The sequence below is a fragment of the Hyperolius riggenbachi genome, chromosome 5 (genome assembly GCF_040937935.1).
Source record: "Hyperolius riggenbachi isolate aHypRig1 chromosome 5, aHypRig1.pri, whole genome shotgun sequence".
In the NCBI taxonomy this organism is placed as follows: Eukaryota; Metazoa; Chordata; class Amphibia; order Anura; family Hyperoliidae; genus Hyperolius; species Hyperolius riggenbachi.
This window is the reverse complement of record NC_090650.1, coordinates 121,732,169-121,758,044: the sequence shown is the minus strand read 5'-3', so window position 1 is coordinate 121,758,044 and position 25,876 is coordinate 121,732,169. Positions and strand designations below refer to the sequence as shown.

The 25,876-nt window shown below is 43.4% G+C and overlaps 1 protein-coding gene across 3 annotated transcripts in view; it reads right to left on the bottom strand.

Annotated features, from left to right (window-relative positions):
- Nucleotides 1-25,876, bottom strand: part of TGFBR2 (transforming growth factor beta receptor 2) — a 123,753-nt gene that overhangs the window by 57,050 nt on the left and 40,827 nt on the right. For all 3 annotated transcript variants that reach the window (XM_068236205.1, XM_068236206.1, XM_068236207.1), the window contains exon 2: nucleotides 485-644. In XM_068236205.1, coding sequence (XP_068092306.1) covers nucleotides 485-644 — 160 coding nt within the window. The remainder of the gene's footprint in view (nucleotides 1-484; nucleotides 645-25,876) is intronic.

Here is a 25,876-nt window from a genome sequence, read left to right as displayed (position 1 = left end):
GTGCGCGTGCACGTGCCCGCGTGCACGTGCACATGCGTCACCGCATTCGTGTACGTGAGAACAGTAAAACAAGTCTTGTAATAAACAGGACAAATAGGCAGATACAATGTGTGGGTTTAATGTACAGTAGCTGTGTATATATCAAAACTATAGGGAATGAAATTGGAGAAACAGTGTATTTTTTTTTCATTTTTTTCCTTGTTTTTCCCTTTAAAATGCACAGAAAATAAAGTAATTACTGAAAACAAATATCAACCCCAAAAAGCCTAATTGGTGGTGAAAAAACAAGATATAGATCACTTCATTGTGCTTAGTAGAGATTAAGCTATTGGCAAATGAAAGGGTTGAGCACTGAAAGGTGAAAATCGCTCTTGTCCTTTAGGGTAAAAACTCCTTTGGGGAGAAGTGGTTAAACATAAATCTGTGTTATACATCATAACTCATAACGTAACTAGAAAATATAAAATACGATTAAAACACTTACCAAATGGCCACACACACTTCTTCTACACTTTCACACATTGAGATTCTTGAACAGTTGCTCTTACATGAACCTTTGTTCTCTGTACACGTTGTTTCTGATAACTGTTCACAGAATGCGCACAATAAAGGTGAATACTGGACCGGTGAATAATTTGCATCATCTAAAAAAAGTCAAGATCATTTATTAGTTAACTGGATTAAATTCAGTGGGTGGCTATATCCAAAAAACATTCAAACACATGTGAAACAACCATTGAAAAAAAAATGAAACACTATTTAAACATAAATAAAATGCAATTCAAATCCAAATGCCTATGTATACAGGTCCTGAAGGTACCGTATATACTCGCATATAAGCCGACCCGCATATAAGCCGACCCCCCAACTTTTCCCTGAAAAACCAGGGAAAAATGATTGACCCCCACATAAGCCGGGGGTAGGAAATGCTGGATTGGTGCAGCCCCCCAGTGTGTCCCAGTATAGCTAGTATAGTGCCCAGTATAGGTAGGTAGTGTCCAGTATAGCTAGTATAGTGCCCAGTATAGCTAGTAAAGTGCCCAGTATAGCCAGTATAGTGCCCAGTATAGTGCCTAGTATAGCCAGTATAGTGCCCAGTATAGCGCCCAGTATGGGTAGGTAGTGCCTCAGTTTAGCTAGTATAGTGCCCAGTTTAGCTAGTATAGTGCCCAGTTTAGCTAGTATAGTGCCTCAGTATGGCCAGTATAGTGCCCCAGTATGGCTAGTAAAGTGGCCAGTTTAGCCAGTATAGTGCCCAGTATGGGTAGGTAGTGCCTCAGTATAGCTAGTATAGTGCCCAGTTTAGCTAGTATAGTACCCAGTTTAGCTAGTATAGTGCCCCAGTATGGCTAGTAACGTGCCCAGTTTAGCCAGTATAGTGCCCAGTTTAGCCAGTATAGTGCCCAGTTTAGCTAGTATAGTGCCCAGTTTAGCTAGTATAGTGCCCAGTTTAGTTAGTATAGTGTCCCAGTATGGCTAGTAAAGTGCCCAGTTTAGCCAGTATAGTGCCCAGTTTAGCCAGTATAGTGCCCAGTTTAGCTAGTATAGTGCCCGGTTTAGCTAGTATAGTGCCCCAGTATGGCTAGTAAAGTGCCCAGTTTAGCCAGTATAGTGCCCAGTTTAGCCAGTATAGTGCCCAGCATAGGTAGGTAGTGCTCCCCCCGCTCCCCGCTCCCCCCGCGGCCGCCGCTGCTATTACCTGCTTAGGCAGCGGCCGCTTCCTAATCTGCGTTCCCCTTCTGAACTTTCAGAGTGTATCACAGCAGGGCGCCCGGCGCTGCTGCTGTGACGATGCAGAGTGCAGAAAAGAGCGCGGCGATCTGTATCGCCGTTACCAGGGGAACCGCTCTTTCCTGCCCCCTGCATCGTCACAGCAGCAGCGCCGGGCGCGCTGCTGTGATACACTCTGAAAGTTCAGAAGGGGAACGCGGATTAGGAAGCGGCCGCTGCCTAAGCAGGTAATAGCAGCGACGGCCGCAGGGGGAGCGGGGAGGGGGGGAGCAGGGCGCGGATAACCCACCACCCACCACTAGACCACCAGGGAAGACTCGCATACAAGCCGACTCCCCAACTTTTGACACCCTTTTTGGGGGTCAAAAATTCGGCTTGTATGCGAGTATATACGGTAGTCCAAGCAAGGAAGCCATGAAAGTGTTTAAAAGCAACTGCAAAGTTGTCAATGTGTCCATTTCATTCATTTATTTTATAACTGGTAAAAAATGCAATATGCTACCAAAAAATAATCACAATGGCTTAGGCTATAATTGACATGAAATGACCCCATAGAATGCAAGTTTAATGGTCTCGTTTGACACTCTGGCAAGGTTGTGATGATTAGGGAAACCCTCAGGGGTGATGGTGATTCATATGACTTTGAAATTACTGTCTCTCAGGCATAGAGAACTGTGCACATGGCTGACATTTATAGTTTTACTGCCTAGCGAGACTTTGGCATACCTTTTAGGATAACAAAAGTACATGTAGGTACTTATGAATAGCACAGTTACATTTGACACATTTACAAATCACCTGTTATTATTATTATCATCATCATCATCACCTAAACCTAATATGCCATGGTTTAATATTCACAACGTTAAGCAAATTGTTAAAACAAACTTTAACACTTTTTTTGAACTTTTATACTACGGCACCCATAAACCTTCAGCTAAAAAGTTTAAAAAATTGCATTGCCATCAATGATACAACATATTCTCAATAGGCACCTATTCGCATTATGTCTGCTGCATTTTAAAGGTCAAGGCTCAGAATGAACAGGTCAAAGACTGCAATCAATTTCTGTGGACCGGTTCACATTTATATGATGAGATATCAAAGTAACATCAGACTATCAGAAGCCAGATGCCACACACCACCATACATCACTGCTATCCTAGTCTGAATAGTTTGCCTTTATAAGTAAAGCATCAATATATTATGTCCTGTACTTTTGTTGCAGCTCCCGCTAACCTATGCTATGCTCTTCTGAACACATCCTATGAGTTCCAGATATAGTCAGATACAATTTCTAGCATGATAAAAATGGATACACAGTGGTGAGTATCTTATCTTAAAGGTGCCCATACACTCGTCAGAATAGCAGCAGATAGATCATCAGATGGATTTCTTATCTATCTGATGTGTTTTTAGAACATTTTTTACTAGGATAGAATTCTAATAGATTTCAGTTTGAAAGCTATTGAAATTCGATCTGATGGCATTTTTTTGCCATCAGATTTCCATTAGGGCCAATGCAAAATGATAAGCAATCTCATCAGATCGACCTAGATTTTCCACCATGCCAGTGATCAAAATCGTCCGTCGATCGGTCGATTGGCCAACCGATTTGCAATCGATCGATCGATTTTGATCGATCGGCCAGAAAATCGGCTAAGTGGGACGGGGAATGTGGAAACTATTCTCAGTAGGGTCAATAATGCCAATTAAATGTCACAGAATTTCTCCATGCTATTAAAAAAATGTTTTATTGCTGTCTGGGTCACTAAAATATCTTCCCTCACTTGAGCAGCTACTGTCAGGCCCCGACAATGGCACTTACCACCAGAGATTGGCAACTATGGCACCCATATTACCCTGTAGGCACCAGCACAGCCAACATTAGCATTGCGGTCTATGAAGCACCCTTTTTACCAGGTGCCTGATGGTGCTCTTAAGACAAAGTTGAACTACATTTTTTTTTTCACTTCCTCTCTTCCATGCTTAACAAAGTTTAATAACATTGTTCTACTAATGCACTAATATGTCAGCACAGCTTGCCGGACAGAGCTGAAGAATGTGCTGTCTTTGTATCATGGGAGTTGTCATGTTGCTCTCTGCAAAGTCTGAAAATGACATTACCTGCACCTGAAACTAAGTTTCTCTGGGATAACACTGTTTACAGCAGAAGGTGCCAGGGAGAAGAAAGCCTGTGCAGAGAACTGGCTTATTCTGCCTACTAAGGGAAAATTAACAGTCAGTATCTAAAGAAGGTACACATACACAATGATTGTAACCCCCAGGAGACAAATTTTGCACAGACATATTGCTAGCCTACAGTCTAGCTACATGTTCTGTTACTATGGAAGGGGTTGGGGGGGGGGGGGGGTGACAGCACAGCACATGATGGGATAAGAGAAGTTAGAAGAACAATGACCTTGGCCTGCTCTCAGGTGAGAAGGTAAGATGATCCAGATATCTCGGAGTCACCGTACAAACTGTAAATTCCTGGCCACGGCAGCTTTGTAAGAGTAATATCTAGAGCATATACGAAGCCAAGCAGACAAAGATCTATCCATAAAATCCTGACTCTGAGAATAAACAACTACCTTTTAAAAAGTCGATCCAGAGATCAGACAAACGATGGCTAACACGGTACAATACGCTACTGAGATCAGGTCAACTTAGAGTTCTTCATGTAATAGCAGGCAGTTAAACAGAATGAAAGCGTTAATGCAGTTCATAATTCAGTGTGATCATAGATTTTGCGCAACTACTGTTCCGTAAATGCCGTATTGCTATTTAACCACCATTAGAACTTACTCAGCGAGAGCTAAACGGTGTTCACGCAATGCTGATTTATTAGCTTCATAAGACAATACAAACATAATCTAGGAAAGAGTTATTTTCTACCATGATTCAAATATTGCAGCTTGATGATCTTCACAGGCATTCAGAAAGCATAAATGAAGGAGATTTAAATGTCAGCATGCTGAAAGTGTACACTGATGAGAAAGATGCTACTGTAACATCTCTGGTGACATTTGATATTGGACTCATTTGCTAAAACACAGCTCTGAGATCCACAGAAGGGTCACAGGAAGTGCTCTGCTCTACTCAAGCCCAGTTAAAGAGGACAGCTGAAAATCAGTGATAAGACAAGTAAACTCACAGGCTAGGCAAACTGGTACCAGAGAAACTGTGGCATGTAAAACAAAGACAAGTACTGTAAGTAATCATTTTAATTTGCACTGATTCATTCTTACAGGATTAGTTTTCAGGAGAGGTCATTTCGTCTTCAGACTCTGTAGCAGTACTCAAACTATACAAACACTTTTTCTGAAAAAAGAAAAAAAAAATCTGACCACATTGTCGATATTAAAATGTTGATGAGAATGCTTATGGCTTGGTCCAACCACGGTCCCCAACATTTTTAAACCTGTTCAGGACCATGTGGTGTGAAATCTATGACCTTTGACAGGATGTAGATTTCCCCTCTTTGTGCCTGTGTGCTCCAGCTGTGATCTCCGCTAACCTCAGCTGTATGATAACAGCAGAGCTCTGTGTGCTGATTAGGAGCCAATTTCATTGGCTTCTGACCCTGTGATCACTTTGAACCAATCACAGTGATCACAAAGTAAAAATAGAAAAAAAAGGCTCCGGTCCTCGTGGGGCTAGAGCTGTGTCATCCTAAAAGGTTAAACAACATTAGCAATTTCCAATTCAATTTCTGGATCACTAATGCCCCAGCAATTACTTTTCTACAGTGTGCGGGGGGTGACATGGGTGATCTAAAGAGTGGATCCAGAGTGCATCTGCCTCCTCAGAGCAAGTAGGTGACTCGGCATCAGAGGGACGGGTCTGATCACGTGCTGTAGCTTCACACCACTGCACACGCACCAGTTGCCATTGAGCACAAATGTCTGCGTAAAATTGCCCATACACGATTCAATCAAATCTTCCTTTTTTTTTTTTGATAAAAATTATTGAATTAAAAAAAAAAAAGTCTATCGCAAAAACAGTATAGATTTCCCATTTTTTCTATAAAGATCTGATCAGATGTGCTAGAAAAATCAGGCTGATTGCTTTGAAAATTGAATGGTGTATGGTAAGTTTGATAAAATAATCTATTAGCTATAAACTAAATACAGAGGAAAGGACAAAAAAGGAAGAAATACTGTAAGTGCACTCCTGTCCAGACCTAAAAATGGTAGAAATGCTTTATTTTAACACATTGCATTAAAGACTGTAAAAAAAAAAAAAAAATTCTCACTCTCAAACCACCAACATGAAATGCTACACCTGAAATACGTGTCCCCCATTGTCTACTGTTTTGGTTCCATAACTTGAATACAATTATTAAAACACATGTAACTTTATTTACAGATAAAAACAGAACATATTGAGAAGTCCATTAAACAATGCAAAAGAACTTCTCTGAGCTCTTCAACCCAAAAGGTCGATTTCAGTTCTGTTTTCTGAAGCACTCAAACAGCAGCAAAATTTAAGACGGATTGAGATAAAGTTTTACTGTAGGGAAATTCAAAGAGTCATTATTTCTGCTTTGTTTTATATTTTAAAACTGCAACTGTGACAAAATGATGTAATGTTATTTAAAAAAAACCTTTATATAACTGAAAATGAAAATACACTTTTTTTTTGCTGCTAATGTTCTAATCCTTATCTGAAAAACACATAGGCCTCGATTCATAAACAGCAGTGCGATAACAAAAAACTTGTCGGGAAAATACCGCACTCGGTATTTTCCCGGTCTGTGTGCTAATTCATAAAGATTTCCCCAGCTGCCCTTGGAGGTCGGTAAATTACCGCAGCCCATTGAGCGGTAGAGTAGAGCAGTGTCCCGATTCCCTCTTTGCCCTGCAGAAATGAATCACACAGACGGCTCTCTCACTGATGACTCAGACAGATGAGTCACACAGTCTTTCCCTGCCTGCAGAAATTACTCACACAGACGGCTCTTTCCACTGATGACTCAGACAGATGAGTCACACAGTCTTTCCCTGGCTGCTGAAATGATTCACACAGAGGGCTCTTTGGCTCTCTCCACAGATGAATCAAACAGACTTTCGGATCTCTGCACTTTGCATTAATCAGAGCTGTCAGAGCTGTCGGTAACTTGTTAACGCCTCACTAGAGGTGTCGGTAACTACCGCCAGGCTTACCGCATGTTGAAGGCTTTATGAATTGACATTTGCTGACAATTTACTGACATGTGTTGTCGGTAACTGCAGCCAAGTCGGTAATTTAGCTCCCTGGTCGGTAATGTCAGCTTTTCATGCGGTAACAGCCTTTATGAATTGACATTTTGCTAAGTGGTCGGTAAAGTCTGCTTTTTTCAGCATTACCGCATGAGGTAATGCTTTATGAATCGAGGCCATACTATTCCCTATATCATAATATATTTTTTTTCTCTTTGCTTTAGGTTTGCTTTTTTGAGGATAGTCAGTGACATGACTATGTATTATGTAAAATACTGTAGAACATGTCAATAAAAAAAAAAATAAAAAAAAATTATATATATATATATATATATAGTTTAGCTATGGAGTGAAAAGTCAGATTGTTACAAATGGTTATTACTGAAAGGTTCTCTTTATTACATAAGAGGTCAAACATGAGATGATTCCACATGTCTAAGTTTTGCATAGGATCATTACTACTGTGCTTTATCTTGTGGTCAAATTCAGCACGCAAACGTTTCTGAAGAATTTCTGTTGCTTATATTTGCAGTACACTGAGGAACATTCCCTATTGTGCTCCTGTAAGGCATACTGCAGTGATGTATTACTTTGCTTATGCTTGCTTATTTGTGGGCTTTAAAAAGGCAGATGATTCATTTTCCAGATCACAGGACTGGAATGAGGCTGTGTTCAAAGAGAGTTAAAAGAATAATTATTAATTAAGCTTCAGTACATATCCATTTGAAAAAAAGATTCTGTGGAGATGTTTATCTCTTGCCAAGTGACTGCTTAACTTCCCATTGCCAAGAAGTTGAAGTAACTCCTCCTCCTTTAGCAATAGCTGGCTCATATCTATAAATTTGCCTTTTGTTTAGTGTGACTCACAGCTATACGGCTGCTTGTGTGGGTGGGGACCAAGAGACACTGCTAACAGGAAAACCATGAACACTTTGTAACTCTTTGCATTGCATAGTTCCCTTATTAACAGCGATCCAAAGCAATCTACAGTAACATAACGATTGTAGTAGCTCTTTAGTTTCAATCCAATGATTAGATCATCCTGACCAGGGTCGGACTGGGACACTAAGGGCCCACCGAGGAAGTTTCAGCCTGGGGCCCGCCCCCCCTCCCACCCCCCATCCCATTTTGGGCTCACATATACATGTACTCTAGAAATGTTGCATGATTTGATGGTAGGGAATAGATTCTAAACACTTCTGAGGACAGTGTCCAATAGGGATATGTCCACATGCGGCGCGCGCAGCGCGCCGCAGCAAAAATTAATGGGTGTCGCCACGCACCACACAAAATAAGTAGCGGTTTTATTCACAGAGATTAGGTCCGACCAGATACATTTTAGATAAAATCATCAAGTAGTTACATGCCTCATGATAATTCATCAAATAGTCAAATGGCAGCAGATTTTCCCACAAAATGCAATCAGATTGGCGGCAGATATCCCCACAAAATGCAAACAGATTGGCGGCAGATATCCCCACAAAATGCAAACAGATTGGCGGCAGATATCCCCACAAAATGCAATCAAATTGGCGGCAGATATCCCCACAGAATGCAAACAGATTGGCGGCAGATATCCCCACAAAATGCAATCAAATTGGCGGCAGATATCCCCACAGAATGCAAACAGATTGGCGGCAGATAATCCCACAAAATGCAATCAAATTGGCGGCAGATATCCCCACAAAATGCAATCAAATTGGCGGCAGATATCCCCACAAAATGCAATCAAATTGGTGGCAGATATCCCCACAAAGTCAGGTCCCCTGTTAGTGGGGGCCCCCATGCTGGAAGGGGGTGCAGTGGGCACAGAGCGGCGGGGAGGGGGGAAGCTTCCCCCCATCCCTCACTTGGAGCTCCCCCCTCCCTCACCTGGAGCCCCCCCAGTTTAGGTAGGCAGGTCACAGGTGTCCCCAGTGAGGTAGGTCTAATATCCCCCCGACCCCCCCCCAGCTTGGTAGGGGGGGCAGTGGGCACACAGAGCGGCGGGGAGGGGGGGAAGCTTCCCCCCTCCCTCACCTGGAGCCCCCCCCCCCCAGTTTAGGTAGGCAGGCCGCAGTTCACAGGTGTCCCACAGCGCAGGAAGGGGGGCAATGAGCAAACAGAGCGACGGGGAGGGGGGAAGCTTCCCCCCCCTCCCTCACCTAGGGGCCCCCCATTCCGCGCTCCCCCTTCCGCACTCCCCCTCCCTCCACAATGTCAGCCAGCGGCAGCGAGTGGAGAATAAGCTTACCGGCATGATGACATAGACTGTAGACATCAGTCATCAGAGGAGACCCATCGCTCTGCTTGCCGCTGGCTGGTCTCCGTCTCTCCTGCAAGGCTGCAATGCACTGACCAATCACGCTCTTACAGTACTTCCTGTAAGAGCGTGATTGGTCAGTGCATTGCAGCCTTGCAGGAGAGACGGAGACCAGACCAGCCAGCGGCACGCAGAGCGATGGATCTCCTCTGAAGACATGTCTTTATGCCGGTAAAGCTATTCTCCGCTCGCTGCCGCTGGCTGACATTGTGGAGGGAGGGGGAGTGCGGAAGGGGGAGCGCGGAAGGGGGGGCCCCTAGGTGAGGGAGGGGGGGGAAGCTTCCCCCTCCCCGCCGCTCTGTGTGCCCAATTTCCCCCCTTCCTGCGCTGTGCCGGCTCTGGGGCCCCCTGGGGCCCCCAGGAGGCGGGGCCCACCGATGGAATCATCGGCAGTTCGGTGGGTCAGTCCGAGGCTGATCCTGACTGTACTTTGCCATGTTTGCTGTCAACATAGCTCAAGAGAAGTGTTAACTAATGTTGAATACTGAAAAATGCTGAATTAAATTTTGGGATAAGAATGCATTGACCATAGTAATGGAGAAATCCCTGGACACAAGAAACCAATGGGCCTTCAAATTACACCATGTCTAACTTTTTTCAGATTGTTGTTTGATTGCTCTTTAAACATTCCTATTGATTTGCTTCCAGTCTGCTTTAAACAGTGCACTTTCAAGCTCAATACTCATCGTAGCGATGCAGCAAGATGGATCCAGCTACGTCCCTTGACAATGAGCCTTCCCCAATCCATCTTTCTGCCGGCGAGAATGTGTGACGTCACGCAACAGCACACAGCAGGTCCGAACGGGAAGTCAAGGGATTGTCGTACTTTCCGTGGCATTGTCGGTGATCTTAAAGATCCACCGTGAGGGTCGTTAGTGCCGCTAAACACCGTTCGTCTGATCGCGTGTCTGTACCCACGTCGTGAGATCGCAGAAGTGTAGTGGGAACGGAGCCTTAATCTACTTTATGCCTACATCAGTAAATTAATTACTTTTCAGTGCTGAAATTTCTCATAATGTCCACACTGCTGGTCCGCAATGAAGCGGCTGGAGCCCGGGGGCAAATGCGTTCCCCCCTAGGCTTTATGGGGGTATGCATCCGCCCTGCCTAAGATTACACACAAGTGTTATACATAGGAGCCGTTTGCTCTCTGCTAAGTAATGAGCAGAGAACGGACAAAAAAAGTCCATTCTGCTCTCTAGTTGAAACACAGCCCTACCAACAAACGGTAACACAATCAAAGTGATTAATACTGAGATAAACACTTGAAGTGTGAGTAAAGGAAGGAAGGCAGTTGCTGCAGATAAGAAAAAACTGCTAAGATACTAATCAAATTGGTTGGACAATCTCAGGGTAATCTATTTTAAGCAACTGTTATTTCAGTAATTGCTGTGCACTGTTGAACGATGAAGATGATACTGTACTTTAATATTTCTCCTGTTAGCAATCTGGACAATCTCAAATATTCAGTGGATCATTCTGCTATTTGTAAGCCTGGTAATTTTTTGTGTTTTCTACTCTATAAAATTTGTTTTGTTTGGGTGCAGCTATAAGCACCCATGTAAATAGCCGTGACTAGCGTCTTCAACTGGATGTTTTGGAGCCAGGGCCGCTCGGCTGTACAATCTGCAGCTACAAGCAGCGCCCCCATTAGGGGCGCACAACAGTTTTGCTGGTACTAACACTAGCAGAGTACCGTGCGTTGCAAAATCAACGCAGACAATGGTACATGCATAATGAGGGCATTATTCTCCTCCTCACCTTGCCTGCTGGAAACTACCATGTTTCTCTCCCCCCTCCATAGCAACAGACACGTCACTACCCTCTAGGCTTTAGTGCTCAACCCCAAACTATCACCTGAGGGATCAAATCCTTGATCCTTGCAGGCGACTGTACTCATGCACATACGCACCCTTAAAGCGGTATTGTCACCATAAAAATCAAATTTCAACAGCAACTGGTCTGAGTGTATTAAGTGATAACGATGCTAATCCTGCATTCAAAACTTGCAAAACTTTTTCTGCTGTTATGGTTTCTAAAGACACTGGAGGGCGCTGCCTAAGATTCTTTTATGACCAGTTATTAGTGTGGAAACCTCCACAAATGCAATCTGCCTCCTGCTGCAACTCTCCAGGACAGGGTTACCCCCTGTTCCCTGTCTCAATGAAAAACAAGGTCTATTGTAACAGTAGGGAGTGCGCTGGACATAAATTAATTTGGTAATAGAGTAAAGCAAAAAGTTTTTATTTTATTTATACCACCATATCATTAAGCAATTTTCCAGGTAATATATCCACTCATATATTTAGATTACTGCATATACACTTTTCAAGCAATCTCTCCACTCACATATGCATTCACTCATAGAGCGTGCTGGTTCCCCTAAAAATGCTCAAATCAGCATAAAAATATGTGTGGAGCGGAGATTGGAACTTCCGTACTTTAAGGTGCAAAGGCTGTACATAGCCGTTGATAGGATTGGACAAATAGCTACAGTACGAAATAAACTCTATGGGCTTATGAACTCAGGCCTAAAAAGCCATCAATTTTTGGAGAAGGCCTTCAGATATTTGTATATAATTTATTAAATTTTTTATACAACCAATTTTATGTATACACATATTTTTATGCTGATTTGAGCATTTTTAGGGGAACCAGCACGCTCTATGAGTGAATGTATATGTGAGTGGAGAGATTGCTTGAAAAGTGTATATGCAGTAATCTATATATATGAGTGGATATATTACCTGGAAAATTGCTTAATGATATGGTGGTATAAATAAAATAAAAAACGTTTTGCTTTACTCTATTACCATATTAATTTATGTCCAGCGCACTCCCTACTGTTACAATAGATGCTGTTATGGTTTGTAGTTATCACATACTTTAGGAGCATTGGCCCTAGTGCCAAAGAGTGCCAAAGAGTTGAATGCTGGGAGTTATTTTTATCCATAATTTATTCCTCCTCTTCCATTTATTTCCCTGCCTAGCTGATTATCAGAAACACCTTCTGATTACTTGTGTTTACAAGCAAGGCTGAGGTGTCTCAGTGATTGGATATGTAAATAAAAAAAGACAGTGCAGTTGTTAGTATACACCTCAGTGGGAGTGTCTGAACACTCTGGGAGGAGGGCAGATAATGAATACACAATGAGCAAGAGAATGGAGGGGGGAAAACAAGAGTCAGGGAGGCTTTAATGTCAGCATTAGCTTGGCAAGATGGCCACTGCCTAGAATAGGATTTTCTGCTTTTCCTTTATAAAATTCACAGGAATCCTTACGTGGATAGACCAATACATCTGTTATGTAAGTAGAAGTAGTATTTATCTACTTATATATGTGTTTTTTATTTCTAGGTTAGCATGGGTGTCGCTTGTTCTTTAAAGAGACTCTGTAACAAAATTTTCAGCCTTATTTCTTCTATTCTATAAGTTCCTATACCTGTTCTAATGTGGTCTGTCTTACTGCAGCCTTTCCTAGTTGCACAGTGGCTGTATTATCTCTGTTATACAATCTTATCTTCTTTCCTTTGTCAGCTTTGTCGGCTCAGGCAGGAATGTGCTGCTCTGCTGTGCTAGGTAGAAGTTATACACACCCTCTCCACGCCACCTCCAGACTCTGTATAAGTCACAGACTGAGCTTCTCTCAGCCCATCACATGCTGGTTGGCAGCCATGTTTTTTGTTTGTAAACACTGCCTAATACTGGCAATTACAAGCCAGGATTGCAGCAGGGAGTGGCAGAAACAGCAAAGAGGGGCCCAGGAGAACATAATGAATAGAATGGTATGCTTTTTGTTGTAAGAATTTTAGAGTAGAGATTCTCTTTAAGGCCTGTACTCGCTACGTGATTTTTATGAATGGTGATTATTTGAGCAATGAGTGATCGTCTCTGTGATTTTGTCATGTGGGTACAGGCACTCAGTTGCGTGAATGGCGGTTGGCTAAGCACGGCGATTACGGCCGTTGCGGCAGATCGGCTCATTAAGATCCCCGGCTACTTTGCACAAAGTACCACAAAACGCTGGACTTCCTGTTTGTGCCCGTCATGTGACACTGCATGTACCCACAGGAAGGTGGATTGTGCAGCGCTCGTCATTGGGGACATCACCGGGACCCATCTTCCCAAGTCGTTAGATGAGTATTTCGCTTGAGAGATACCAGCGGTTTAATGATGAATCAGGAGGTTTACACAGAGGACCATAAGATACACGGATTGCAGAGCCTAGTTTTAAACTAGAAGTCACTGCCCTAGCATGAAAAACAAAAAAAGGCAGTCAGGAGTACAACTTATTTTGCCTAGAACTGAAGTTCTGTTTTCCTCTTTCCATCAGAAAAATTTTAGCCGTGGCAACAGATGCTTTAATATTAAACAATATTCATTTATGAAAAAGTAACCAACCCTTCCTGCAAAAAGTATTTTCCAAATAAAATGTTCTAGTTATTTATATAGTACAGTAGACGGCAACCTTTAAAAATGGAAATTTCTATCTACAACCAAAATAGCTCAAGCAAAAAGGTTAGACACCACATGTATGAAAGATGCAAGAATCTGAGCACAGTGTGGAAAAGCAAATCAGCCGGTATAGTCTGGGGAAGACTGCAAGTAAACAGGAAGCTGTGGGAGTAAGTGGAATATAACCTCCCCCACTACTCTCACCTGCATGGAGGAAAATGTATCTTTGATTGAGACACTAATTTCTATGATATTTGGACAGAAATCTGGCAGGATGCACTGTGGTTAACACCATAGAAGAAAGAGGTATAACCAACTTATGTTTAGTCTAACTACTGTAATGAACGTGTACAATCCAAACACTGTTTCCAACTGAACTGTACAATTCATATTTCCCGGCCACTCTTTATTCACTGTTAAAATGAAATATTCCCTTCAACCCTGGAAGTGGGTTAATCAGGCAGTCACTGAAGGCATCACAAAATCATTGATGGATATTCAGAGAGAACAGAGATCAATGGAGAGGATCACTGAGATGCAAACAATTGTGGCTTGTATATGGACATAATGCAAATTGAGCTCAATTCACAAAGCCTTAAGCCGGGACTACACGGAGCGATCCGGCGGCTCGATTAGCCGCCGGATCGACTCTGCCGCATCCCCGCGCGTACCAGCCGCGTCCCGGCTCTTCTGCGCATGCGTTGGATTCGATCCCCCCGCTGGCACCGCTTATCTTCCCCTCGATTCCCTTGCTATTGTTCGCTCGCGGGGAATGAGCGGGGAATCGGCCGCGGTGAGATCAGACCTGTCGGATCTTATCAATCGGGCCGCATCAGCGTCTCGATTGAAAAGACACATCATGCCGTGTAGACCCGGCTTTAGGGCTCGTTAACACTATGAGCATTTCGGTGTTTTTTTTTAAAGCACTGGCGACTTTAGAAATCACCCTAAATCACCTAGCACTTGTGCAATGTTTTCCTATGAGAGTGTTTACATGTGAGCATTTTGATTTCTTTGAAATCGCAAACATGCTACATGTAACCATTCTCTGAGCGCTTTGGCTCAATGGAGAGGATAGGGAAATCGCATAGCGATTTCTCGAGCGCTTCTATGAATAAATACATTGTATTTATTCATTTCCAGGTCAAAGAGTTCACTTCTACGTGCAAAGTGCAGGGAAATGCACTTTTAAAAAAGCTCAATAAATCGCTCAGCGCTTGTGATAGTGCTGGCGATTTATAATGTGAGAATAGCCTAAAGGTGGCCACACACCATACAATTTTTGAAATATCTTTTCAATTCAAGAATGCAATACATTTTTCTGACTGATCTAATAATTTCCAAAATCTGACCAGTGTTTTTCCCCAATTATGAAAAATTTGGACTAAAAATTCAAAAGAAATATATTGGGTCGGAACATTAAGTTATTGACAATTTAACCTATACCATTCAAGTTTCGTAAAAATTGATCAGAAACATCCAACTCTCGCAATCTTATTTTATCGCATAAAGGCCTCTTGCACACTGCAAGCAATTCAGATTCAGATTCCGCTTTTTAATCAGTTTTTACCTCTGATTCAGATTCAGATTTGCAGTGTGCAAGGAGCAAACTGCAAATCTGAATCTGAATCGGAAGTAAAAACAGATTAAAAAGCGGAATCTGAATCTGAATTGCTTGCAGTGTGCAAGAGGCCAAAAATGGGAAATTTGATCAGATTTCTTGAACCAATGAAAAAAAAAGCTTGATTTTTCACGACAACCGATCACTTTTATTAAATTGTGGTAAAATTGCAGAGTTCTCTCCAGAATTTTTTTCCAGCTGAGTGGTATGAAAAAATAGCCTTTTGAGGCGAGATGAGAGAAGGGCTGGTGCTTCTCTGCTTAAAGAAGAGGAGGAGGTGAGCTGATAACAGCCGGGTGGTCACCAAAAATAACTGGGTGGAGCACCCGGCTAAAAGAGCCTGGGGAGAACACAGAGTTGGATCATTTTATTGTATGGTGTGTGGCCACCTTTAAGCCAGGGTCACACTTATTTAAATTGCACGTGTGTTAGAAAACGCATACAAAAAAGCACATTATGATAGTCTGTGGGCCACACAAAAAACGCATTGGTATGTTCATTCATTCTGGTAAGTTCATCCTTTCTGCATACTGTATGTAGAACGCATACGTTTTGCATGCAATGCTTTCCTATGGTGAAAAAGAAAACAACAACAGGTTTTTGATGCGTTTTTTACCAAATAAGGTAAAAACTAATTTGAAAATTATTAATGTTTACTTGTTAAATATGAATATCGATTAAAACGCATACAGAAACACATGAAAAATGCATAGAAACTCGATCTGCAATCTGCATGGACAAGTGTGACCTTAGCCTTTGTTCACACATAAATCTGTACATTTCCGGTCCAGTCCAGTCAGGTCCTATCAGTTTTGCATCAGTTTTAACCTTCAGGATGGGAACTGTACACCTTTTATGTGTGAACACACCCATAGAAATCTGATACAAACTGACAGGATAGGACAGGCCTGGACAAGAAATGTACAGATTTATGTATAAACCAAGCTATAGAAAACTCATACAAAACTGATGCCAACTGTCAAAGACTGACTGGACAGGACTGGTTACTTTTTATATGTGAACCCAGCCTTATCGCATTCGGTAAAACAAAAAACTGCTGATTTTACCAAGCTGAGTTTTCCCCATAACACATAGTGGAAGATGCATGCATTTCTGCTAAGTGTGACCCTGGCCTGAAAGCTGTTACCGCATGGAAAACGAAAAATACTGACTAGTGAGGTAAATTATCGACTTGTGAGGTAAATACCTCAGTAAATGTCAATTCACAAAGATTAGACATACGGTAAAACCAAGCAATATTTTTTAGTTTTTATCTCCAGCCTGGAGCATTCCATAAGGTGATAGAAGGGAGGAAAAAGAGCAGAAAGAAGGTGAAAACTAATCAGGAGAATAAGAAAGTAACATATATCCCTACAATATTATTATGTATTCATTAAAAATAGTTATTAAGGGCTCGTTTCCACTTGTGCGCGGCATGCGTCTTGCGAGATGCGCTGCCGGGACAGCTGCTTGTATCTCGCAGCCGAATCCCTCTAGCCGCTCTATGCGCGGCTATGGGATTCGGACAGTGACGTGTGCAATTATGCTGCAGGGCCTCAGATTTTTCCTCGGCCACAAATTCAGATGTTCTGCATAGACTTCTATAGGCTGCTATATTCCATCCAAATTCGTGGCTGAGGAATCGGCCTGTTTTCGCTGAAGTGGAAACTTAGCCTTAGATGATGAAGAATGATCTCCCATGAGAAAACAATAGGAGAAAAGAGAATTGGATTGGGCTCATTTTATGTTAATCTTACGCAGCGTTGCACTTTACTTGTCAGTACAGTAGAATCCCTTTATAGTAAACTTCAAGGAACCTGGCCAAGTATTTTACTATATCAGAATTTTTCATACATTATATATTTATACTGATGCATTTGTTGGGACCTGACTTTACTTTATCCAGAGGTTTACTATATCAGAGCTTACTATAAAAAGATTCAATGGTATAATTGAAAAAAATGCTATCTATCTATCTATCTATCTATCTATCACATCTTTCATCCATTTTCCATGCACTGCTATAATCAATCAAATACCAAATAAAATACTCCCGATTCCTCAAAAAAAAAAAAAAATAACTACTGCATGAGGTAAAAAGCTTTGGCAATTGAAAGAAAAACTGCATGACAATTCACTAACAATTATCGCATGCGTGAACATCAGAATCAGAATTTATTTCGCCAAGTACAACGGTGGATTGTACCCGGAATTGGTTTTGGCGCATACAGGGTCGTTGATGAAAAACAAGAAATAGCACAGTTAAGCATGGTACATACGTAGACATGGGACAAGCATACATAGGACAACATTGCAGCTTGTGCGTACAATTTAGCAGAGCGTCGTATACAGTTAAGCATGGTACATACATATAAGCACTAATAGCAAAATAAAAAAACAAAAACAGAAAGCATACCAGCATACACATACAGTTAACGTAATACAAACATAGCAAAAAACATATACTGACAGCAGGAACAGAAAAGAGTGGGACTGGAGGAGCAGCCTGAGAGCTGATATGAGCGCTGCCATTTTCGGCACTGGACGCTACACAGCGACACGCTCCCAACAAGACAGGTGCTACCGATTGTCCACGAAAGTAGAGAGGAAGTTGAGGGGGATCATGATGGAGGCGGACAGCAGAGTTCACTTGAGCCAGGTTGCTCGAGGAGAAGCGCTCCTAAATCCAAAGTCCGCACGGCTGGGTAATGAGGGTGCGGTGCAGTACAGTGTGGGGCCCCTTGGTGCCAGTGGGCACCTGTGCTGGGCAGCAATGATGAACGTGGGGCCTGGGCAGCAGTGGTGGACATGGGACCGGGGGGCACCTCGGCTGGGCGACATTGGTGGACATAGGGCCGGGGGGGCAGGCATCCTGGCTGGGCAGCAGTGGTGGACAGGCCAGGGGCAGCATACCTCCTCTGTGGCTGCGTTGGGGCAGCAACAGGCCCTCCATTTGCGAGGTGGCAGCGTCGTTCCCATGGTGACCGGGGGAGCAGCTGCAGTCAGGCCTCCTCTGCACGTGGAGGGTGTCTCACGTGCCCTTGCTGGAATCCTGGTCCCTAGGCCCCTGGCCACAGCATGAGCAGTGTGACGGCGGTCCCTGGCGACCCGTGGTGGAGAGGGTCCGGCAGCCCCAGCCCTTGGCGACCCGTGGTGGAGGGGGTCTGGCAGCCCCAGCAATCCTGGGCTGCAGATGGGGAGGTCTCTAGCGGCAGCCCTGGACGGCTGGTAATGGCGGCGGGAGCACGCGGCGGCCTCTACCCAGGCGGCAGCCCCAGACACTTAAGAGCGGCCGAGGGAAGTGTAGAGCCGCCCGCTGCCCCTCTCCATGAGGTCCCCGGCAGGCATAGCACGAGCAGCGGGACGGCGGCACTGCGTGCGACGTCTTCTGGCTCCAGAGCGGCGTCCCGACACCGCTGGCTGCAGCGATTCCCCGTTCCGGCGATCCCACCCGCATCCGAGCATGCGACCCTCCCGATCCTCCAGCAGCCCGGGAGGCACATCCGATGCCTCTTCATCATCCCCAGGTGGGTGAAGGTGGTCGGGAGGTCGCCAGAGGTGGAGTTAGGGGGAAAAAAGAAAAAGAGACCGGAGCCCTGTGGCCGTGGCGTCCTCACCCGGCGCCATCTTGGTGTTGAGGACATCTTAGTCAGTTTGGAAAAAGATCTCCAATACCATATGGGGTAAGTTACTGAACATGACATTTTTACCAAACGTGTCTTAGTGAATTGAAGCCATTAACATGAAGTGCATTTCCTGTCCTTAAACCAAGATGCATACAATATGCTTGCAAGTCAGAAAAAATAGTATTTCATGGACCATTGCTAGTACTAAAAACACATTTGCATATAAAGGATAGCCCACAGAGACTGAGGCCTCTTTTCCACGGGCAGTGAAATGCCTCTCAGACTCTCTTCGTGGTGAAGAGAGGTGTAGGCATAACATTAAAAATGTCCCTGGGTATGCTATCAAATCTAACACTGAATATATTCAGTTATTGTCAGAGCCAGTGAGCAAAATATAGAGTTCCAGGCACTGTTCATGTGCTTATAGAAAACTGACGGCCAGTTCTGACCATGTCTTTAGGGTTCTCCTTCCTAAAAACAAAGTATAGCTTCTCACTCCACCCCCCCCAAACAAAATAACTTCACTGTCTTCTGGATGCTGGTCACCAAATGATCATGGCAGCCATTCCTCTTGCAGTGCCTTTTCTGAGTTAACAGGCACCACTAACCCTGTGCCTATTGCAATCATTAGCTGGTCTTATGGCCCATACTCACTGGCAACTTTTTGGGCCTGTCGCCAGCACACGTGAGCGTGTGGGCGACAGGCCGGCGACAGCTCCTCGCCAGGTCCCTCCGCGTACACACGCGGAAGAGGGACCAGTGGCGCGACGGAAGCTGTCGCCGACGTTCCTCCTCCCCCCGCCGGAAGCTCCGTATTCCTCAATGGAGGTTGCTGTCGCTAGTCCGCGTACTCACGCGGACTAGCGACAGTTGCGGCGGCAGTTGAGCAGTTCAATCGGCTGGCAACATCAGCGACGAGCGACAGTTTGGGGTGCGCGCCTGTGCAACGGCGCATACTCACGGGCGACCTGTCGCCGCAACACGCGCGCGCCGCGTGTTGCGGCGACAATTGTAGCCCGTGAGTATGGGCCATTACACTTTTAGGGTCCTTTTACAATATATCTGTTGCTGACAGTTACATGTGCATTGTAACAGAAAGCTTTTTCCTAATGCACTGCAATGGAAAGTTTAAACACATCAGTTTTTTCACCTATAGTGTAAAGAGGCCTTAAAGATCTGTAGTAGTACAGGCAATCAATTGATGGTTATTTAAAGAGGCACTATGGCGAAAAACATTTTTTTCCAGAGTAAAATGAGCCATAAATTACTTTTCTCCTATGTTGCTATCACTTACAGTAAGTAGTAGAAATCTGACAGAAACAACAGGTTTTTGACTAGTCCATCTCTTCATAGGGGATTCTCAACAAGGCTTTTATTCTTTATAAAGATATTCCCTTAAAAGCATTTAAACAATGATGCTGGCCAGCTTCCCTGCTTGCTTCACAGCTTGTTGGCAGTTGGATGGCGCAAGCGCTTTTGAAAATAAATAAATCCCTGTGAATCCCCCCATGAAGCGATGGACTAGTCCAAAACCTGTTGCTTCTGTCAGATTTCTACTTGTAAGTGACAGCAACATAGGAGAAAAGTAATTTATGGCTCATTTAACTCGTACTTCTTATTTGTTTAAATTTTACAATGTTTTGCTATAATGCCCCTTTAGCTATTAAACCCCTAGCTGTAATACATATTAGCCTTGATTTCAACAAACCTTTATTTAACCTCCTGAGCGGTATGGACGAGCTCAGCTCGTCCATCACCGCCGGAGGCTGCCGCTCAGGCCCTGCTGGGCCGATTTTTATCAAATAAAGTGCAGCACACGCAGCCGGCACTTTGCCAGCCGCGTGTGCTGCCTGATCGCCGCCGCTCTGCGGCGATTCGCCGTGAGCAGCGGCGAAAGAGGGCCCCCCTAGCCGCCTGAGCCCTGCGCAGCCGGAACAAAAAGTTCCGGCCAGCGCTAAGGGCTGGATCGGAGGCGGCTGACGTCAGGACGTCGGCTGACGTCCATGACGTCACTCCGCTCGTCGCCATGGCGACGATCTAAGCAAAACAAGGAAGGCCGCTCATTGCGGCCTTCCTTGTTTATTATGGGCGCCGGAGGCGATCGGAAGAACGCCTCCGGAGCGCCCTCTAGTGGGCTTTCATGCAGCCAACTTTCAGTTGGCTGCATGAAATAGTTTTTTTTTAATTAAAAAAAAACCCTCCCGCAGCCTCCCTGGCGATCTCAATAGAACGCCGAGGAGGTTAATACAGATTACACTGTCAATGCCAATAGCTAATCACACACCACTTCTGCCCTCCACCTCTTACACCCAAAGTCATCAATCAAACAGCAGGCAAACATGATTAATGCTCAATCTGTATTCAGATTACACTTTGATCAGATATTGATAAGAAGTGCCCTAATTTTTTTTTATGGTGGCCACACACAATTATTTCTATTTCAAGAAGTAACATTTTATTGATTGATTGTAAAATTTGAAAAATCTGACCTATGTATCAAACACACATGTTAAAATATTCCCAAATATATAAATGATTGCTTGGTCTATAAATCCAGAAATTGACAATCAATCGATCACCATTCAATCTTCTGAAAAATTGTACAGTACAGAGATTGCTGCCACACCCGATCGAGTTTCATAAAAAAAATATTGTTAAAGGGAATCTGAAGTGAAAATAAACTTATGATATAATGATTTGTATTTGTAGTACTGCTAAGGAATAAAACGTTATCAGCACAGATATGAGTCTCATATTGTTTCCAGTACAGGAAGAGTTAAGAAACTTCAGTTGTTATCTATGCAAAAGAGCTTCTTTGAGCTCTATGACTTTATAAAGTCGTGGACAGCACTGTCTTTTGAAGCACTTATCTCAAATGTCTCTCATTGTTTCTTCTTAGTTTATCGTTTTTTTCTACAGAGAAAAGTTCAAAGGGGCCTTAGCATGCTCTGTGAAATCATTTAAAATGCTGAGTGTACAGTATTGTGGAAACTGCAATTATTAGAGAATGATGCAATGTTATAAATAAAAAAGCTTTATAAGTGAAAATAAAAATATGACACTATTTATTTTGCTACCAATGTTCCGGTAATTATCCTATTACACAACCAATGAATTATATCATTAGGTTTTTTTGTTTTTTTTTGCTTCAGTGTCACTTTAAGATTTCTCACTTGAATTTGAAAAAAAAAACATTTCTGTACAACCGACTGTTTGTGACCACCTTAATAGTGCATTGTCTGATAATTTTTTTCCACAAATTCAAAGTAAAGATCAGGGAACTTGGGAAACTCTGCTCACAGCAGTGTGCTTCTGTGGCGTCAACAATGGGGAAATGTCCCCCTTGTTGGACAGTGACAATAGAAAAAAATGGCAAGGGACCTAACCACTCTCCAGTTTATCCTAGTTTATAACTACATAAAAGGTATGGTTGGAGCTGTTCAGCAGGGGACCATTACTACAAAACAAAAGGGATTTTACATGTCATGCCCAATTTATACATTTTTTTTGTGTCTTAAAAAGTAACAGATTTTTATAATGCTCTCGTATAGCTTTAATGTTTACAAGTGACTGTGTGTTGGTAACGTACGTGTAAGAACGCGTTTCCCCTCTCCTGATCACAGCAGTGGCGATGTTTATTGGTGGCATGCTTCACTAAGAATGTATAAATGGCACCACATAACTGCAAGAGAATGAGCGTCTAAACTGCACTAAACACTCTGTTCTACTACAAATAAACAGGGCTTTATATGACACGTTAATACCATTTTACATGGCACTTAAACATACTGTACCATAAAAAGGGTCATTTTAAACCACATAAACACTTGGAGTTTTCAAATACATTATTTTATATATCACTATATCAAGTTATAACATTAAGGTTACTCTTTATTTGAGATATCATAATCTTGCTTACCACAGGCACAATCCTCATCCCCCAGAAAGCCCTTCATTTGGCTCATTCTTTTTTAAGTTACAGATACAGTATATGTGGAATAATAACCATCATACTGTATGGAAAAGGTTGCAGGCTTTACGGGATAAATAAATCATTACACTTGGAACAGCTCACACTCGAGATACCGGCATCAGTAATCCATGTTATGTAATAGCATATCTGCATGATGATTGCCTGAATTTTTATGTCATAATACGTGGGAAAATGATAGGCGTAAGTCCGAGCAGAGAGCAAAGAAAGGATGACAAATGGGCGGGTGAAAGGAGGAGGAGAGTCAGTAGGATGGCCTGAGGGGCGTTATGCAGAAGCGCCTCTCCTGCTAAGGATGCACCTTCCCCTCTAGGATAAGCTTCTTGTCACCACAATCCAGGGGGGCTTCGGGGTGCAGGGGACACGGAGAGCTGCATGGAAGGGACACAGAGGCATGTCCTATAGATCTATAGATGGGAACATGCCTCTGTATTCCTTTATTGTCAATTGTATCCGCCTCAGCTACACTTTAAGTGAAACTGTCCTTCATTGAAAAACTGTGCTCTGCCTTAGTGGACCTGGCAGCTAGAGCTTGAGGTTAATACCACACTTTAGTGCATTTTAAAGGACACCTGAAGTGAGAGGGATATGGTGGCTGTCATATTTATTTACTTTTGAACCATACCAGTTCCCTGGCATCCTGCTGATTTTCAGGCATCAGTAGTGTCTGAATCAAATACTTGAAGCAATTTAGTCAGAAACATCTGATCTGCATGCTTGTTCAGGGTCTATGGCTAAAAGTATTAGGGCTCAAAGCCACTAGAAGCCTTTTCTAAGCGCTAGTGATTTGAAAAAGCTTTTGCTCATGCAAAGCTATGGGTTTTTTTTTTTATACAATCACATCGCTCAATGGGATCACACCCATAGCATTACATTAGCAAGAGCTTTTCAAATCAAAAAGTGCTCAGAAAAGCGCTCCTAGTGAGTTCCAGGCCTTAGAGGCAAAGGATCGATAGGACTGCCAGGCAATCTGCATTGCTTAAAATGATTATTATTCATTTATAAAGAGTCAACATATTCTGTGGTGCTGTACAAAGTAAGAATCAAATATGGGGTACAAAATAATATAGACAATGGTGTACACCAATATACACAATTGGTACAAAATGCAGAATCAGTAATTACAGTGACAAACGTTAGGGCCAGTTCACACGGGCGTCTGCCGGCGTCAGTCAAATGATTTTCTGCAACCATGCAGAAAAGCATTTGACATCTTCCGGCGGCTTTCAGAGTTTTCCACCCCCGCAAGCGGACCCGAAGATGCAGCAGTGGGCGACCCTGGAAGCCACATGTTTATTCTAGGGTCAGCTGAATGTCAAATGACAGCTGAACAGTCTTTCCATCTGACAGTGTATAACTATCTTTTAATGAAAAGCGGTAAACAACAGCTATAGATGGCTGATATATGACGATGCTTGTGCATTTTGAAAAGCCATCATGATGGATCAACACGTTCAATGACCCCCATGTGTACAGGTCTTTAAACAATCTTTCCACTAAAGTCTATGAAACTTCCCCCTGCCTCCTTCGTTGGTAATCTTGCGGTCTTTTGCTGTTTGCACATCCTATCTGTAAAGATCGTTAGTATGAAGATTGCAGGAAACTTTATTCGTCAGTTTCCAGCAATTCAGTCTTGCACTGGGTGCTTAGCTTTAAAAGACGTAATATATGTTAAAGGGAACCTTAACTGGCAGGGAAAAAAAATTCACTTACCTGGGGGCTTTCCCAAGCCTCCTGCACCCGTCCTGTGCCCGCGCCGGTCCTTCGGTGCCCTCCGGTCTCCCTCCGCGGCTAAGTTTAATTTTCGGACGACTGCCAGTCGTCCTCGGGCAAAGCGTCCTCTTCTTCCGCATTCCCCGTCGTAAAGAGCCGTAAAGCGCATCCGCATGACGCCAAATGCGTCATGGGGACGCGCTTTACGGCTCTTTACGATGGGGAATGCGGAAGAAGAGGACGCTTTGCCCGAGGACGACTGGCAGTCGTCCGAAAACGAAACTTAGCCGCGGAGGGAGACCGGAGGGCACCGAAGGACCGGCGTGGGCACAGGACGGCTGCAGAAGGCTTGGGAATGCCCCCAGGTAAGTGAATTTTTTTCCCCCGCCAGTTAAGGTTCCCTTTAAGAGTGGAAGTTTTGGCTTGTTTATTGTGTCCTGATGCATTTATATGTAATAGTAGCTCCTTTTATACACAGTGCAACTACTGAACTAAAGGTTTTCTCACTAGACTTGTATGTGTATGCCACCATGGTTTGTTTTCTGATACTTTGATGACTGATTATACTACTGTTTACTATGGTTTTTTTTGCGCAGTTAAAAAATAAAGAAATGCACATTTCTTTATAGTACATGACCTGCAAATGACCTGACTAAATATCTGCTATGAAGTTTTGTTTATTATCTTGGGTTATTGGCATTATTTCTAGCGTATGTGGGAAGAGGATTCCCATGCTTAGCAAAATAAAAGCTATTTTTATTGGGCACTCCCATTCTAAAAGAGATAGTCATGCGGTTTGAAACAACAACAAAAAAACCCCAGAAAGGACTACAGGACAAACTTTAAGCGATGGACAACCAGTAGCCTTCTTAAAGAGACACTGAAGTGTCATAAAAATCTTATTTATAAAATGTGTTTAACATGCTAGCCCTACCTAAAACGCTGCATCCCCGTGGCTGTAATCTAACTAAATCCCCCCTTACTCCCCCCTCCCTCTCCCCCGCAAAATCCACAACTTTCTTGGTTGTGGAGTTTGCTGCTCTTGGAGGCAGAGCTTTCAACCGCAGCTCTGCCTCCATTCGCGTCTATCAACGTGTATCTCCTCCTCTCCCCTGCCCCTCCCAGTGAAGGAAGACTGGGAGAGGCGCTGATCTGGGCTGATAGACGCGCTGAGACGCAGAGCTCTGCCTCTCATAGAAGCGCTGCCCGGATTGCCCCCCGGGGAGTTTGGGGG